Below are 17,765 nucleotides of genomic sequence, written 5' to 3' on the forward strand. Positions count from 1 at the left end.
GAACGTCTTCAAGTTTTACTATATGCATGTGGCTTCTCATCCGTATATGAGTGTGCGTGCAGTGTAGGCATGTTTCTCGTATGGTTTTTATACTTTCGTCCTGTGCACTCGCCCCTCAATCTCCACTGAACACCTGGAGGTCATATCAGCCCGGTGCTGGACAGGCTGGCTGGTTCCTATTTAGATTATGGATGGTTATTACTGCCTCCTGGCTGTCAGACAGATTAAACCAATATGTCCCAGGATGGTGGCTTATCGTGCCACAGAGAGGACCTTCTCCTGGGAAGGAGGTGGGGCCATTTAAATAAGTCATCTCCAGAACCTTCCATGTTTTACAAATTTATTAGTGCAGTCTAACGATCAATGCATCAAGTGTTTATTGTACAAAATGGAGCAATATGTCGGGTATTGTCCTTGTCTGTCGGCCTGTCCCTCTATCTATGTATCAATCTTAATAGCAGAACTATAACGGCAACAATTACATTGTCTAACAATCTTGGTACTTTGTCTTAACTATTGCAAAATACTGCCATACAAGCATGCACACATGCTTTTGAGCTTGTGACATGTGTGGCTCGTTGGTTAGATAATTGTTTTGGTTTTCCACACTTTGTGACAATGCACATTAAACTAAACTGAGTGTTTATGTCACAGCATTTTTTTTGATGAAGCAGTGACATGCACATGGTAGATCACTCCTATTTTAAACTTCTTTATAGATCTCTTTATAGCCCTTGCTGCTGAGGGAAATATGCTGGTTTGGCTTTGAAGACAACTTTTATGGGGAAACTCAAAAGATCTGTTAGATTTGCAGGAATTTATGAACTAAAACAGTTTGTTCCTCAAAGAACATTTTGTCAGCTACGTTTCCAGAATAAAACAGTTATTTTAGTTTTTTGCTTTTATTACTAAATGTGCAGGTCCCAGCATAGTAATACTTTCCTACTGTCCTGGCAGTATGTTATTTGGTGCTGTGTGATGCAATATTAGAGACATTTTCTGCAAAATATTTGTAGCTTGGCTTTAACTGCAGGTTTATACTCACAAGTAATTGTCCAGCACAATGTTATGCAATAATTGAATGACTGTATAATATTTTCTTTGCAACACACCAGTATTGTAATGGTTACTGTAAGTGTCTATAGCTATGTAGCTGCATCTACAGAACTAAACTGCAACAAAGCTTTAATGATAGAATAAATATTCCAAAACACCACATACGGCTGTTCCAAAAGTTGTACATGCCAGTAGGATGTGGGTAACATTTGGTGATGGTTATAATTGCACAACTGCAAAGAAACATTTTTCAGGGCCTATAGATGCCATCCAGTTCGGTTTGGTCAAACAGCCAGTGCTGTTATTTTAAAGAGGGCGGTCTCACAAAGACATGCCATCACCTCTGACTTGCCTACAATACATCACATGCTTATAAGTGAGACGGAGAGAAGATTTGCCAGCAACTACCTAGAGCAGGCATTTACCTAGCTCTGGTGACAGGCCCAGCTGTTGCAAGTTGGCTGTTTTAGAGCCAAACACGTTGTTCATCTTCAAATTTATTTATTATTTATTTCAATAGGGAGTACAGTTCTGTCTTGTCAGACAATAGTAGCTAAATACTGATGTTCATTTACACAGGAAACAAGACGTGTTGCAGCTCACATTGGGCGTTTTGACTCATCTATAGGGAACACCCGCGCTTGAAGACACATTTTGCTGGCCTCGTGTTTTGTATGCTCAGTGTTTTATGATTCACCACTTCAACACTTGAATAAACAAAAAAGCTTCAGCTCATGTTTCTCTATCTTCTCAGCATATGTATTTATGTGTGGGTGTGGAGAGTCAGAGGCATATGTTTCTTTTTTTTTTTTTTTTTCTTCTTCTCTGTTAGTGAGTAATTGTGTGTATACAATGTGTCTGAGGGCTTGCAAGTGTGCATCTTGACCCTTATGGTGAGAGTGTAGAGGAAATAGCAGAAATAAAACCACAGTAAGTGAAGTGTGGAATGTGCTTGGTTTGGGGATTACATTGGCCCATGTGCATGGGAAAACACAAAGGGGAGTGTCTGCTGCCAGACACATGAGTGGTTGAGAAAGTGCTTGGCTTTGGCGCTGTGTGACTTCACATTTAAAGTGTGTTAAAGGCTGCGGATCACTCTTTAATTCTTTGTGTGTTCATCACAGTTGTGTCTGAGTGAATTGTTTTTCCCTTTAGTTTGCAGATGCTGCTGTTTTGGTTAATGTCATGTTCCAGCCATGTCTAAAGTTTCTCAAAACAGTCAGCTCACATTTAGTGTATCTACCAAATCTTTGGCAACAAATTTAGTAGATACATTGAATACAGACCCCCTGAGCAGAAATAAGGTACTCCATTAAATTAGATAGGCAATATAAAACTTCTTTAAAACCCTCTGAGAGCATTTTGTGGAGCGATTCGATTTTCATATCCAAAAACACCACAGGGAACACAAGCTGACGGAGCACTGATGTTTGGTTTGTAAAGAGAAACATTTACTCCGTTTATGTTTCTCTGTGTTATGATTGGAAATGAGACTCGTTCTGAGATGGATTTAGATGCTTTTGCAGCAAAGTGAAATGCAGGTATTCGATAACGGTCTTCCTGTCTGCTTCATGATCTATATGGCCATAACCCTCTCCATATGCTAATACATGATTAGTATTCAATGCTGTAGATGAAAACATGTACATGACATCGAATCATACTTTAATTAAGCAAGCACTGCTAAGCACTATCATCTATCATTAGTGATCGAGAAATAACAGACATGCATATTTAATGTGGTCTGCAGAGCAGCAAATCCCAATACATTCAGTCCATGTTCGTCTCTCCGTGCGTCCATCAATCTATCAACCCATGCATGGAAAAAAAATGTTCTGATCATCCCCAAAAATAATGGCAATCTCATTTTTCCTTCCATCCATTTAATGCCCTTGATCTACTGCCTCTGCAGTTGTATCCAGCTTTCAGGCACATTTTCTGGAGCAATTTTACGAGTGATGATGGAGATGGAGGGTTGTGGTAATGATGCCAGACAGGCCAAAACTCAGCCATCGAGCTGGACTATGGCTTGGGAGCTAGGGATGCAGGAAAGCAAGTATGTACGCCACAGGGGCCGATCCTACACTGGTCCAGAATGATGAACACAAATTAGTCAAAGGCAAGTGACCAGGACGTAGTGCATAAATGGGGGATGGACTCTGACACAGTGCCAGGTTATGTTTCATGGCAGCAGTGTGAGGATTTCTGCAGGCAGGAAGTTGTACCCTACAGGTAGCAGGTGTGTCTGGCTTCCCATACTTTATGCTTCAATGAATTACATGTCAAATGTTACTGCACATATGGTAGTGCACTGTACGATTAATGAAAGAGTTGAATCAGCAGTGTTACATACTGCTGCAGCACTGAATATTGTGACATAGTTGTGATAAAGCTAATATAATTTTTCTTTCTTCCCCTCCCTCTTTTTCCTCCTTTGTGTCTCAACAGCAGCAGATGGTGAAGAACCAACTTCAGCAGGTGGGAAATTATTATGCTTGGTAACATGATTTCCCTTCATTTATATTTGTGTGTGTGTGTGTGTGTGTGTGTGTGTGTGTGTGTGTGTGTGTGTGTGTGTGTGTGCGTGTGTGCGTGTGTGTGTGTGTGTGTGTGTGTGTGTGTGTGTGTGTGTGTGTGTGTGTGTGTGTGAAGAGGGAGATGAAGAAATGGAGGGAGAGCTCGTAGTTTCTAAGTCTTTGCCAAGCCCCTTCCTTCCTTCATTACGACTGAGTCTAATTCTTGCATCAGCTCCCTGATCATGCCTGGTCAGCAGCATCCTTCATTATATCATTTTGTAGTTCAGTTCACAGGGCTGCCGTATTTAAACTCCCTATAATAGTGTGACTCGGAAATATATTGTATTTTTTGGCAGAGTTTTGAGATTGTTTCCAGCAGCTCACAGTCCAATTTGGTCCAGTGATTGCTTTTGCTTGATTGTTTTTTCACATGAAGTAAAATATTCGGAGTACCTGAGTATTTAGCTCCATTTCTAGAGCGGCTTATGAAAATCATTTCTTTTGTGTGAGTGCTTCTTGTATAATCCATTAACTAAAGAGCAGCATTAAGCTAAAGAAATTTCAATATCTTTACTCTAAAGTTAAATGATTTGCATCTGCAAATACATGTAATTAGCATAAATCTGACTATATAGTGTATCCACTCCCTAAGGAGTGCATTGAATGTGTAATGTGCTGGTCTTACTGTTTGCATCTATAGTAAAGACAATTATCTATCAATTATCATACAGACTTTTGAAATAATCTTCCTAAGAGAGCATACTTGGTATTCAGAGGTACCGCGTCTGATTATGGAAAGAACTAATGTAACGAGAGTTTTATTACAAAAAGCAAGACCACAGAGGACAACAGTAAACAAGGACCTGATTTATCATCATCAGTAATGTAATTAAAATGTCACTTCACATCCTGGGGAAGCACTGCAACTGAATACAAACTTCCCAGTTCTAAGTGCCTCCTCAGCATCTAATTGTCTTTGTCTATGTTTCTGTCATTAATATCAATCCCTGCTGGTTTATTTGAGATCAAGTAGGTTAAAACAAGAATGATTTATTTAGATTACACATAATACCTCGGGCATCAAAGTAGTTTGTTGTTGCAATGTGGAGATTTGTAGAATCTCTTGACTCTAATCAAAGAGAAACACAAACATGTTTTTAAAACATGTCCACACACACACACACACACACACACACACACACACACACACACACACACACACACACACACACACACACACACACACACACACACACACACACACACACACACGCAACTTACAGATAGAAGGTTTAGTGACTATTCTAACTACATATTAAATATGTCACCCATAATTGTTTTCTGTTTCTAAAATGATATGATTCTTCATAATGATTTACAGTTAATGTGTACAATTTCAGTCTAAATTTAATTAATGTTATAGATACACTTCTTTTTAGCATTAATATACTCAAGGCTGATTCCTTGCATAAATAAACGCCACAAATCTTGTCGTCTGAATCTACCCAAAGATTTTTTTTCTGTGTACACACTTTAGATCAAAGAGAGCGTGACAAACGGCACAAGAAATAATTATCGGATTTGAAAATGACCTGAATTAGGTATGACTTGTGACCACTGACCTGGAACTGGACCGAGAGAAAAAATGTGACAGGGTGATGCAGAAGGCCAAATTACTTATGACAGGTTTGAAGAGTTTAACATATCAGCTGCTCTTTCTCAACCTTCGTGTCTTTAATCTACATATTCACATGCTTTGTGTGCACTCGCATGAAAGTGGGCTATTCTTCAGCATGTTTGGCTTCGGTTTATGTGGGTCCTGTGTGTGTCCATGCATATTTGTATTGTAATGCAGTCTGATAACATTGGCCAACCATCTACATGGCCTTTGAAGTTACTATTAAAACTGAAAGTTTGAGGCTGAGAAAGGAAAATCTGCTTAGTGTTCTAAACTTAACAGCATACTGGATTTCATTTTATGCTCTCCCTGCCCAAATTGAATAATAAAATAAGGAAATTGATTGGCCACATTTTATCTAAAAGGTTGGATTCTTTCTGCACATCTAGGGAAGTCTATTCATATTTTAATCGATAAAAAATTCTGAATTGCAATAAAAATACAAAGGACAAAGGCAATTGATATTACCTTACCCTACTTTTACCGCTTTGCTGCAAAAAAATCATGAAGAATAGTTGGGCTAAGTTTGACACAGTTTGGCAGTTTAAGATTGTCTTCAGTGATTTGCCTCACTATTAGCACCTTTTAATTTGAATTATTTCCAAAATCTAATCTTTTATGAAGCCATCCAAGTTTCCTGTGAGCACGAGAAACTGCCTTGTGAACATGAGAAACTATATCATTAGCATGTCAATGTGTTAAATGAACACATTTCCCCAATACAGTCTGACTGCAAAATTAATCCTTGTGCCTTTCATTGTCACGTGCTTAAAACACTTCATTGGCTCTCAGCACCATAGATGCGCTTATCATATGTTAAATAGAACATGACATTCATTGTATTGAGTTGTCCGATCACAACAATTACAGACAAAGATAAAAGGAAAGAAAAGGAGAGGAAAAAGTGCAAAAATGATTTTGCCTTCATCTACTGACTTACATTTACATTCTGCTTTCTGGTACTGCATATCATAATTGTTTTTTTCTATCCACACATCACTTATTACTATGTAATACGATACTTGCTTGACTTCACTAGTATCTGGTCACATTCTAACTTTGCATTAATTGGAAGAGAAAACAAATATATCAATGCTTAATTGTCCGTTTGAGGTAAAATTCTGATTTTCTGGTTTTATTCTTCTGTGTGAAATGTGTTTCACCAGCTAAAAAGTCTTACATTTTACCGGACTTTTGGCCAAACATCAGTTCTTCACATCCACAGTGTTCCTGGTATTGATGAAGCAAAGCTCATTTTATTGTTTCAGTGACCTCTATGGTATGCAGGGTGAATTTCTTTGAGGAGGCTCCATGAGGTGCTAGATTGGATCAGTCAGAGGGACACTCTGCCTCTGATTGGTTGTTATGATGTGGGAGAGTCAAGGTTTGGGTTCGCGAGAGTGATTGAGGCCAGTTGATTTACAGTTAAACAAATGATCACGTTAGTATAGAGTTTAGTGGGCACGTCCCTCTGGGCTGATCCAATCCAAAGGAGTGAATGGTTTAGGACCAAAATACATTTCTGATTTGCTGCAACCTTATGAACCACCCAGACCCCTCAGGTCGTCTGGGACGGGTCTCCTTTCTGTTCCCAAAGTCAGAACTAAACATGGAGAAGCAGCGTTCAGTTTTTCTGCTCCACATATCTGGAAGAAACTCCCAGAAAGCTGCAGGTCTGCCGAGACTCAGCTGCTTCAAATCAAGATTGTAGACTTTTCTGTTTGCTGTTGCCTTCAACTGAACCAGACTCAAGGATGTTGATCAATTTCCTGCATTTCTGCATTTTACTACTGTATTTTATTTCTTAAACTGCACTGCAACTTTTATTCTATTCCTAGCTTGTTTAATGTTTTAATGACTGTTTTTAATGTTTCAATCAATGTTCTTAATTGTTTTTAAATTTGCTTTTCCTTTGCCTGATGTTTTGATGCTTTTAATGGTTTTATGTGAAGCACTTTGAATTGCCTTGTTGTTGAAATGTGCTATACAAATAAACTTGCCTTGCCTCACCCTACCACTGCAGGTGTCCCAACAAATAATATAAATGCACAAGCCCCGTGGTCATGACATGTGAATTCAAAACACAATGGTTGCAACTGGGACTGTTAGAACCATATTTGAGCCTTCAGGTTAAGTAGATAGCAATCACTGTCTGAGCACAACATAGAAAGTGGTCCTACACTGAACGAGTGGGAGCCAGGCTATGTCTGATTTTCAGAAATCACATCAGGATTCTGGGGATATCTTTTACCATATACAATTTTCCATCATTCACAGACATTAGAATAAGAAATGTTCCTTTCTTTGAGGACACCCATGAGATGCAGGGTACAGCTCTGACATTTTCTTGTCATTTAGTCTCTGATTACCTGTCCACCATTTCTGCATTTCTTTAGATCTTCCTTGAATGATGCTGATCTTTAATATGACTTCAGTTTTTAGATATTTTCTATTAAATATTCAAAATCATTTTGTTTCTGCGCGATTCTTGCTACACTACTTTGTCCTCTAAGTGAACTTGTCTGACATTGTCAAATGCTGATGGGCTGGAATGGCAGTGGCAAGGGCACAGGAGAATAGGAGGCCAAGGACTCACTAAAAGCTTGGTCGTACCGTGGCTCATGCTGAGAGCCTTAATGTTATATTGGTGGTACAGTGCCAACTTTCATCTGATCGACATACAGGACGGGTGCATTGACCATGAACCCATGAACCAGTGAAGCCATCATATAAAAAGAGGCTGGGTTAAAATAGATTTGACACAATTAGGCCATGTCAGTTTTCTCTGTGACGTGGCTGGGTGCACATTCAGAGCTCCGGGAGCTTAAATGTAAATTTCAAACTCTTGAGGCCGGTAAAATGTGTGTCTGTGTCTTTTTGTGTCGATTTATTAAAGGTTAAGAAGGTGGTTGACAGGCCGGTTTGTCACTGCTAAGTCTGTGCAATGTAAAATGAAGAAATTAAACTTGAAATTTAGAGCCGAAAGTTTTATCTTCAGGTGCATTTTCAATTCAATTCTGTCATTTAGATATCTTCTGAATCTCGGTGTGATAAAGGTTTTCAATAAAAGCTGCGGGTGTGACAGAGGACAGTGCTCAGTGCAGATGTCAAGAAGATCGAGACTTGTGTGCAGATGCTTGTTTGTGGTTACTAAGTGTGTCAGATTAAAAGCACCTCCTCCACTGCTGCTTTACAATAAATGTTCAGTTAGCCCCACAACCTGACCCACTTCTCTGGGATCAGCAGAAATCTGCAACAAGGAACAGTCAGTAATGCTTTGTCCAACCTCGTCATGACCCGACAGTGATCTAAAGAGATTAAGTGAACACTTGAATATTAGTAGCAATACATCCTTCTTTTCCTCTGCATTCAACTGTCTTTGAAATAGCTGGAATATATATATATATATATATATATTTTTTAGTCTCTGTTACTGAAAAACAGTGTGAACAAGAGGCTTTGTATTCAATTATGTCCCTCTTACAAAGTCAAGTGAGTCTTAATACCTCTAGCTTCTCAGCTTTACTGGTGCTTTGCAAAATCTAAACTCGATCATCCATAAGGGGCTACGTTATAACCTGCAGAGCACGTACTATAATATCCCTCCGTAATGAAATCAGTATTCTGTGTACATTTGGAACGAGCTAATGTTTGTGACTGCTTTCAGCTATGATGTAAGAGCACATATGCAGCCTTAACCCTGGAAATGTCAACTCTACGTGATTGATCTGCAAGGAAACAAAGGATGCTTTCCTGTGTTTAACCATTGGTCAGGTTTTCACGGCGGATTGATATGCCTCTCCTCGCAGCCAGAAAAGAAATCAGAGCACAAGTGTCGGACACAACACAGGCTCACATCAATCACTGAGCGAGCGGCAGCTTGTACAGCAGAGCAGCAGCTGACATTCACACAAGAAAGCTGCCAATGTTTCCTCCTGACATGCTTCCCACAGACACGCATCACACAACTTACAGAGTGAAGAGAGCTTCCACTGATGACACACAATGGCCATTTCCTTGCCCTTACCTGGTAAAGGTTTTGTTCTCTCTTAGTTTTGTTCGGTTCCTTCCTTCCTGCTGCTTTCAGCATGGCTGTTTTTGCTTTACGCATTCATGGTTAATTGAAAAATACTGATTGTTGGAGTGAAATCATTTATTTAAAGCATTAAAGAACACTTTGTATATCAAAATAGAAATTCATGGATGGGAAATTTAGATTTCTGTGTATTTTTAAGTTGGTTTTGAGAAGTTTTGGCAATCTCAAACCCACTGAAGACATGATGGTAAAGGAACAACAATTGCCAATTGGCATTTTCCAATTGGCAAGGCTTGTTTGCATTTTCTCAGCTGAATAATTTTTGATATAATATGCAGAGGATGTTGGATTTGAATGTGTGTGCTAATTTAACTGCTATCCGATCCTGACTTATCACAGTTTGGCACTCCATCAGGTTTGTCTTTTTTTCAACACATACAGTGTAAAATTATGCAATGTTTGCAGCACCTTGAAGTCGTTTTGGTTTAGAATCGACATCAAGCTCGATACATCACAGTAAATCAATCTCTATGAATCTTTGCTTTGTAATTACTTTAGAGCCTTTTAGAGTAAATATTTCAGACTCAAACATAGCTGTCATGCAGACACTCTCTGAATCTGTCTCACTCACTTCGACTTTCGAAGTCCCCCTCCACCTCATTTCCTCCCTGCTTTTATTCCTTTCTGCGCTCCCCATTAGAGAAGCTGTCAGTACAGCATGCTGCGACTATAGATCGTCACATCAAAACAGCCCTAAAACCTGTCATCCCCCCTTCCCTCAGAGAGCAGGGCCTCTGTGAAAGCTATTATATGTTACTCTGTTCTACTGATTAGCCACCGCTCTCATTATTACTGATACAGGTCCGGGCTTTGAAATGGCATGACTTCGATAGGATTACCTAGTTTGTAATTCACATCCAGAAGCCCACTAATTCCAAGGAGAGAACAATAATAAGTTAGGTAGTGAGGTTTGTTTATTTATTTTCAACTGAGTTCATTTTTAGCCTATGCATTTTCTGTTTTGGGGCTAGTCGTGAATGGTTGGCCAAATGATGTAGTGTATAATTCAAGGGCGCGCCCATTTACTTGACAGTGTCAAATGTTGTGCTCATGGCTGTTAATTTGTCAAACTGACTTAAGAGGGCATGATATTCTCACCCTTGAGACTTCTTCTTGTTGCTTATCACTTAAAATGAAATAAGAGGGCTGTCAAAGCGCAGTTTACCTGTCAACAGTAAGATATGAGTGGAAAAAGACTAGAATAGAAATTGTGTCAAAAGATAGAAAGCTTATGAGAGGACATGCTCATGGAGGAAAATCTGTCTTGCATCTTCTGGTTCTTCTGTCAACAGACTTTTACAAGCTTTGAACAAGTTACCATACAAACAATTAGATTTCTATTTCACATCAGTCTTCTAATGTTCAACACAATGGGGGGGGGGGGGGGGGGGGGGGGGGGGGGGGGGGGGGGGGGGGGGGGGGGGGGGGGGGGGGGGGGGGGGGGGGGGGGGGGAAAAAAAAGAGAGAGAGAGAAAAAAAAAACATGTCCCTAGCTCACTCCAATGAGAGACTTCTAAAGTTGTCCCACCCAGCCTCAAGTTTTGACAGCCTCGGTACGGTTGTACAACTCAATGTATAAAAGATGAGACAGCTATTGGCAGATCTTTGAGTTATGAAACCAATAGCCCTGCGTCAAGGCCTCATCATTTACATGGCACCATGCTGCAGGTTAGTCTGAGAAAGATGTTAGTAGTTATATATATATATATCTGCCAGTGAAGTAATTATTGCTGTGTCATACACAGTACGTTTGTAATAACTTTGATTCAAAGCCTTGGTTATCATCATTGGTCCTGAAGAGATACCATTATGCAGAGAAATAATTGGAAAAAACACAGAAGGAAAAGTTCTCCAACAGAATTATTAATCATTACCAGTATGATTTTGAGCTTTTTTGTTGTTGTTGTTTGATTTAAATTATTTCTATTGTTTGCTAAATCCCCAAAGCGTAAATGTGTTCTCTACCCAAATATTGAATAGACAACAATGGTAATGATGAATGGGACGGTGTATACACAGCAAGAACCTATATGCCCAGTGGCTATGAATATAAATTCCCTTGCAAATTAGTGTTTGGCTCATAAGAGCCTTTTGTGAGCTTGACAGACCTTTGGACAGGGTATGGCATGAACACCATGTGGTCTTCAATTGAAATGCTAAACTGTTGTAATCTGCTGGAAACATGTGAAAACTTCTACAAAGTTGGCCTGTAATCAGAGTGATTGGAGGTTCTGAAATAGGTCATGGCCCAACAAAAAGAGTAATAGAAACATTTTTCACTAATACAAACTGCAGAAAATGATACATCCATCCTGGTTATGACTTAAAGCAATGTCTTTTTAAGGGACACATTTTCTTAGAGTAAATGTATTGCACTAAGAGGACTCTGTTTTTACAAAAGGAAAATACTTATTATGAAAGGTGTTGTACTGAACTAACTGGCCACTGCCTGCCTAGACACCCTGTTTGCATGAGGGTTTGCTCAGTCACTCTGAAGGCTGGACTAACCAGTGTGGGTGGCTAAGTGCAATGACCTTGAAGTTCAGTGTTTGTTTTAAAATGTAGTTTTAAAAATGGCAGCGGAGGTAGAGCTCCAAGAAGCATTCCGAACAGTTACAAAGTATGCAATGGTCATTCACCTTCATGACATTGCACTTTGATCACATTGAGGAGGGTTTCTGTTGTTCACAGATTGGTGAGTTTCGGCGCACAAAGTATGTCATATGATTGTCAATGCTGATTGGTTAAAGGCTGCTCGTATAGTTAAAAAAAATAACCAGACGTCCATAAGGATACAACAACTGGAAACAATCCTCAATACAGTGTGATCAGACCTTATCTATTCACAAAGTGACTTCGGGTCTGGTAATACCAGGCCAGTGCCAAACATGTATACTCCTAACACTTTTGTTTGTATTATGTCGAGTTCAGTTAGTTATCTGCTTATAAATGCAGTCCTGAAATATGTGTGCACATGGGAGCACCTTGAGAGTTGAATGAATGAGAATGTGACTAAATGATTGAAAGTGAGTGTATTGATTTAGTTTTTTTACATTTTGAAACAAACACAAGTTGAATATTTATCTAATTATTTATTGATGTTTGCTATCAAACGATGTTTGATGTTTGCTCTGGCCTCTACTGTATACTGCATCTCCTGTTATTTAAAGCATCAACGGCAGAAGGTCAGTTATTAATTATCCAGCGATCCTGCGCCTCACATCCAGCGGAGCAGCAACACTCTCTGCAATCACTTAAGCAATCACTGTTTCAGAGAGGAATGTTTTGCACCGTGGAATATAAATAAAGTACACATACTGATAATTGGCCTTCTACATTGAGGACGTAAACACAAAAATGAAGCAATTTGGCCTCCTTAACGGGTGAGCTTTGTATAATTGCAGCCACTTCACATTATTTTCACAGTACAAGCTTGGTTCTGTCATAACAAATAAGCCACTAAATGCCTTTTTTGTGTTTGCCTCGTATCATCAGTACTTTCTCAAGTTTAAGTTATCGCTTTAAGTATGCAGCTGACCAAAATTGAATTGAGAAAATCCAACTTCCCCTGGACTCTCTATTCTTGTGTGAATCTGTGAGCATGTGTTTTGCCGTGTACATTTTTCACTGCATCTACATGATAGTTCTCTACCTTGCAGCTAGTCTGTGCTCTGCGTGAGTATGACATGTTGCCATCCATGAGGGGACATATTCAATGATTTCAAGACAGTGCCTCTAGACAACAGAGACCAGCAGCAGTCACTGAAAGTCAGACTTTCTCCACTCTACTGTCATCTTCAGTTTTGCCTGTCAACCAGTTTTACTTATGCACCATCTCTCAAGGTCTCTCAGTGTAATTTATGCATCCAAACTTCTTTCGCAGCAAATGTGTTCAAAAGCACCGTCAATATGTGTTTAGTTTTTCAAATCTCTGTCTGTGTTAGGTTGTTGAAATATATATCTGTCGATGTTGACAAGGAAACATTTATTTCATTCAGGCACACTGAAAAACAGCTGAATGAATATATTACCTAGGTACATTGTGTTCGACGCAGTCAATGAGAAAGTCAAAGTTGCAGCCCATTATCAGTGTCTCAGTCTTCACACACTGTTTTATCATGGCACAAAACCAACTTCTAACACTGATTTTCTTTTTCTTGATACAGGCCCTTGCCATCCAAACCCTTGCCACAACAGAGGAACATGTGAGATCAGTGAGACCTACAGGGGCGATACCTTCATTGGTTATGTGTGCAAGTGTCAACCAGGCTTTAGTGGAGTTCACTGCCAACACAGTAAGTTTGACCACTCCCTTCCTTGTTTCTCTTAAGAACCTTAAAACACTCAAATTCTCATAGAACAGAATAGGAAATAAAAAAAAAGTGTAAGGTCATGGAAAAGCTTTGTGTCACTGTTGAAACATTAAGTATGAATTGTCTGTTTAATCAGATTTTCCGACACAAATAATGACCTCGAGCTCTGAAAAAATGTTGAACAGCTGAAAGCAGTAAATTCCTGTTGAAAGAACAAGTTCAGCAAAATGATAGTGGGTTTGGTAGAAAAAGGAAAAGCTGGACTTGCTTTCTTTTGTTGAGCATGCTCTTAATAAAGGTAAGTGTCAGAAGGTTTTTGCTGCCTTTGTGATAATACCTGACGTTAGACGAGGAGCCTTGTTCTCACCCTCACTACAATTTATACTGTCTTTAAACTGCCTCTCTGGACTCTTAAACCTGGTGTTCTGAAACTAGACACAAGGATAATGACCAATGGAAACATGGGGTATGAGCACCTTTGCTGCATAAACTGAATGCACTGCCTGCTCAGTGCTTTGCTCTCAAATTATTTTTTTGAAGGAGTACTCATGAAATTTAGTTTGGTACTTTGTGTTACATGGTCTGAAAAGTTTGAGAACGTCTGAACAACATCAGCAGGCAAGCAGTGAAAATACGCACATGCGGCATCAAAACTACACATTCGTATCCAGCATTTTGAATGGAAATAACATGCAGCTTTGTCTGAAGTGGCTAAATCTTACTAAATCCCACAGTATGATATATAGGCCAAGTTCTGTGGCTTCCCTGCCAGCGTCTGTGCTTGGCTGAGCATTGCATTAGCCCGCGTAACATAGTTGTCCTTCATAATAAGTGTGCTTGTGAGTAATGGAATTTCATGTATTATGCTGCAAACTGTGTGGGGAGATGGAACCTTACTGGTTTGAGAGACAGAGAGAGGGAATGAGGTGGTAGCCAATACTTTACAGAACACCTTTATATATATCTCATATATATAAATGACGCTAAGGTTAAACAAGATAGCCATGTCGTGGTGAACTGAACAAAGATTTGTTTATCCTGGGACACTCAGTGTCAGTCATTGATCATTTGTTTCCACATCACTGTTATTTATTTTATTTTATAAAAAGCAACACAACATAAAAGGAAACAGAGTGAGTCACTATAGCAATGGTTTGTCTCAGAATTGTGAGCAATTGGCTTGCATTCATGTCATAATTCAGTTATTGCTTCCTATTAAACCCTTAGGGTGGTGAGAAACTGATTCGATATGGGCTGAATACACATTAATGTCTGCCAATTTCCCTCACGGTCATTACAGTTGAATAAAAGAGAGTGGGTGAGGGAGTGAAAAAGAGAGAGATATGGCTTCTATATCTGAGGACATTAATAATAAAATCTGGTTCTTGATAATTCCTGCAATTAAATCGTAAAGGCACATTAATAATTGTTCCTTTTGGATGAGAGTCTAGCTGGTTTTGTTGTAGTATTGTTGTCTTTTAATGAATGACAGGCTTAATGAAAAGGATAAAAGTGAAAATAAATATTGGCTGGGAATTCTGCACAATACAAGTAACAACAAAAAACAAGGAGCTTTTTAGACACGGTGAGCAATTATGTATGTTATTTTAATGAATATCAGTTCAATGAGGACAATAAGAGCCCATTTTGACTTCTGATAACAGTTCAAGCCATTAAAAACCTTTTAAGTACGGCATTTATCAATACTTAAAATTCATCAATAAATTCATTAGTCTCCTCTTTAATGAACTCACATCTCTTGCGACAGAATGGATGTCTGCGCCCTCTGATCATTTCTGGTGATTGTAAAATATTAAACTACATTCTTAATGGAACAAACCTTTCGCTTTACATATTCAGTCATTTTTTTAAATCGGCTCCAGGATGTTGAATTCAGGATTGAATCATATTTTAGGATTATCTGCCACTTTATTTGATATCTGGTCCTGTGTTTTAAAGCAGTACTGCTCCAGATTGATGTTTAGTTTTGGAGGCTGTGCACCATAAAGATGTAACATAAAATATAGGTAGACCAGGCCTCGCTGTTGCTCTTAATATATCCTTGCTCTGTCAGAACCAAATCCAATTTCACACCTTTGAACGTTATCCTAAATACATGCCCTACATATCCTGCTTGTTATACCAGTTTTATGAGGCACAGTGAGAAACGATGTCGCACATGGACAGCTAGGAGAAGTGCAAGCTATTTCAGACTTCTTTGATGGACATATGCTGTATGTACTTAATGTTGTTGACTTTTTGTTTTTTAAAACAGCTGTCAGTGATTCATTTTGAGGTGTTGAAATTTCCACGTAAAGTGCAGATGTCAAACAATCCCAGCTGAAAGTGATGACAGTGTGCCGGCACAGTCAGTGTGCATTTAAGAAGAGAGTTTGATTCTACTCAGCCACTTCATATGCAATTAAATCTCACTGTTTTTGTAACTTATAAAAATTCACATTAATATAAAATGATGTCTTTTGTACTTTGCATTAATAATGCGCTTGTGCTAAGTAGAGTTAGTAGCCCATCTACTGCATTGACTTAAGGTTTTACCGTTGAAGTGGAACTCAGATAAAACAGCTGGATATTTTTTTTAAACCATTTTTAATTCACTTTTAGTCTAAGTCTGAAGCACACTTGAGAATACCAGGGTTAACTTTAGGTTAGTGTCACGACTTTTATAATTAGAGCCATTATTATGACATAAGTCATTCATCTTTTAAATAGTGACGCGTCATGTCTCTGTGGTGACAGGAGAACAAGTACGACATTATTGGGAAAGTAGCCAGACACTGTAATGAACTGTCACAGTGTGAAGACTGGTACTGATTGCTTCAGACCTCGAGGTTGCAGATAATTTTTAAGGCACACGTTCTCAGTCTATGAAGGACAAATGTTGGATCAACTGTTAGATTTTTTTTTTTCAGTATTTTTCAGCACTACATTTTGATGCAATGTCTCAACATGAATGGTGTTGTGTAACAGGCCAACTTGTTTTTAGATTGATAGGAACAACATAATTTGATGTGATTCAGTAATACTAAATCCTGTCTTTGAAAGTTGTCAGATCGGATGAAAACGTGTTGCCCTTTTGTTTCACTTTGAGAAGTAAAGCTTGATCACAAGTTTCTGTGACTCCTTCTTTACTGTCGTTCAGATATGTTTTCTTTGTCCAATTTCTTAAAGCTCTCACTCAGTGCTTGATACTTTTATGACATCTACTGAATTGCTTTGATACCATCTAGTGTTAAAAATGCCTTGTCATTCGGAACCAAGTTTCAATACCTAGGCTACATTCACACTAATGTTTTGTTTTAAACACATAACTTTTGCTAAGTTTATACTGGAGTCAGTCGTATCAGCGTCAGTGAGTCAATAAAGTGTTTACTATATGTTGGCACTACTTGGGTGGTCAGACCAGGTAAATACAATTCCAAAGATTCAACTTCGCTTAATCTTACATTAGAACACCTTATTTCACTCTTTTCAAATAAATTGTTGCCATTGTATCTGTCTCAGTTGCGAACACTGTGACTGGGGACAGGAGGCTTCTTTATGCCTTTATATAGGAGACATCTATTCATTGTAGGCACAGAAAACAATGAGTTACATTCTTCCCCTCGAAACTGCATGAAAACTAAACGATTGTGACCAACAATTTTTTTTTTCATAATTTACAATTTTAATTTAATTTGTAATATAATAATATTTTTCTTAAAATGTATTTTATATAACCAGTATAAAGAAAACAAAAAAAACATTGTTCAGAAACCGGTATTGAAGTCAAGTTCTGATAAGAACTGGTAGAGGTATCAGAAATTGTGAATAATATTTGGCCCTATACAAGTCAGGGTGAAAGTTAAATCCAATAGCAAAACTGTAGATTGGATGACGCAGTGTGCACACGTGGTTTTGATTTAATGCAAAAACGTAATGCACAATTGTTTTTGTTGACTGGTGTTCACTTTCTAAGTCGATCTTTCTCCAAACCTTCTTGCCTGCAAGTCCTTTGAGCAGATTTCATCTTGCTCTTTGATCAGTACGTGTCTTTCCCTTTGTCTCTGAAACACACCAGCAGGGTGGGATTGATTGAGGCTTAATAT

General features: G+C 38.7%; 1 protein-coding gene across 1 annotated transcript in view; it reads left to right on the forward strand.

Annotated features, from left to right (window-relative positions):
• Positions 1-17,765, forward strand: part of edil3a (EGF-like repeats and discoidin I-like domains 3a) — a gene marked incomplete at its 3' end in the record, with an annotated part of 67,718 nt that overhangs the window by 23,713 nt on the left and 26,240 nt on the right. Inside the window, exons 2-3 of the mRNA XM_069699645.1 lie at positions 3,505-3,534; positions 13,513-13,641. Coding sequence (XP_069555746.1) covers positions 3,505-3,534; positions 13,513-13,641 — 159 coding nt within the window. The remainder of the gene's footprint in view (positions 1-3,504; positions 3,535-13,512; positions 13,642-17,765) is intronic.

This window comes from Brachyistius frenatus, unplaced genomic scaffold, assembly GCF_029030835.1.
Source record: "Brachyistius frenatus isolate BFR_SWC_R1_liver_20210118 unplaced genomic scaffold, ASM2903083v1 Contig_31, whole genome shotgun sequence".
Taxonomy (NCBI): domain Eukaryota; kingdom Metazoa; phylum Chordata; class Actinopteri; family Embiotocidae; genus Brachyistius; species Brachyistius frenatus.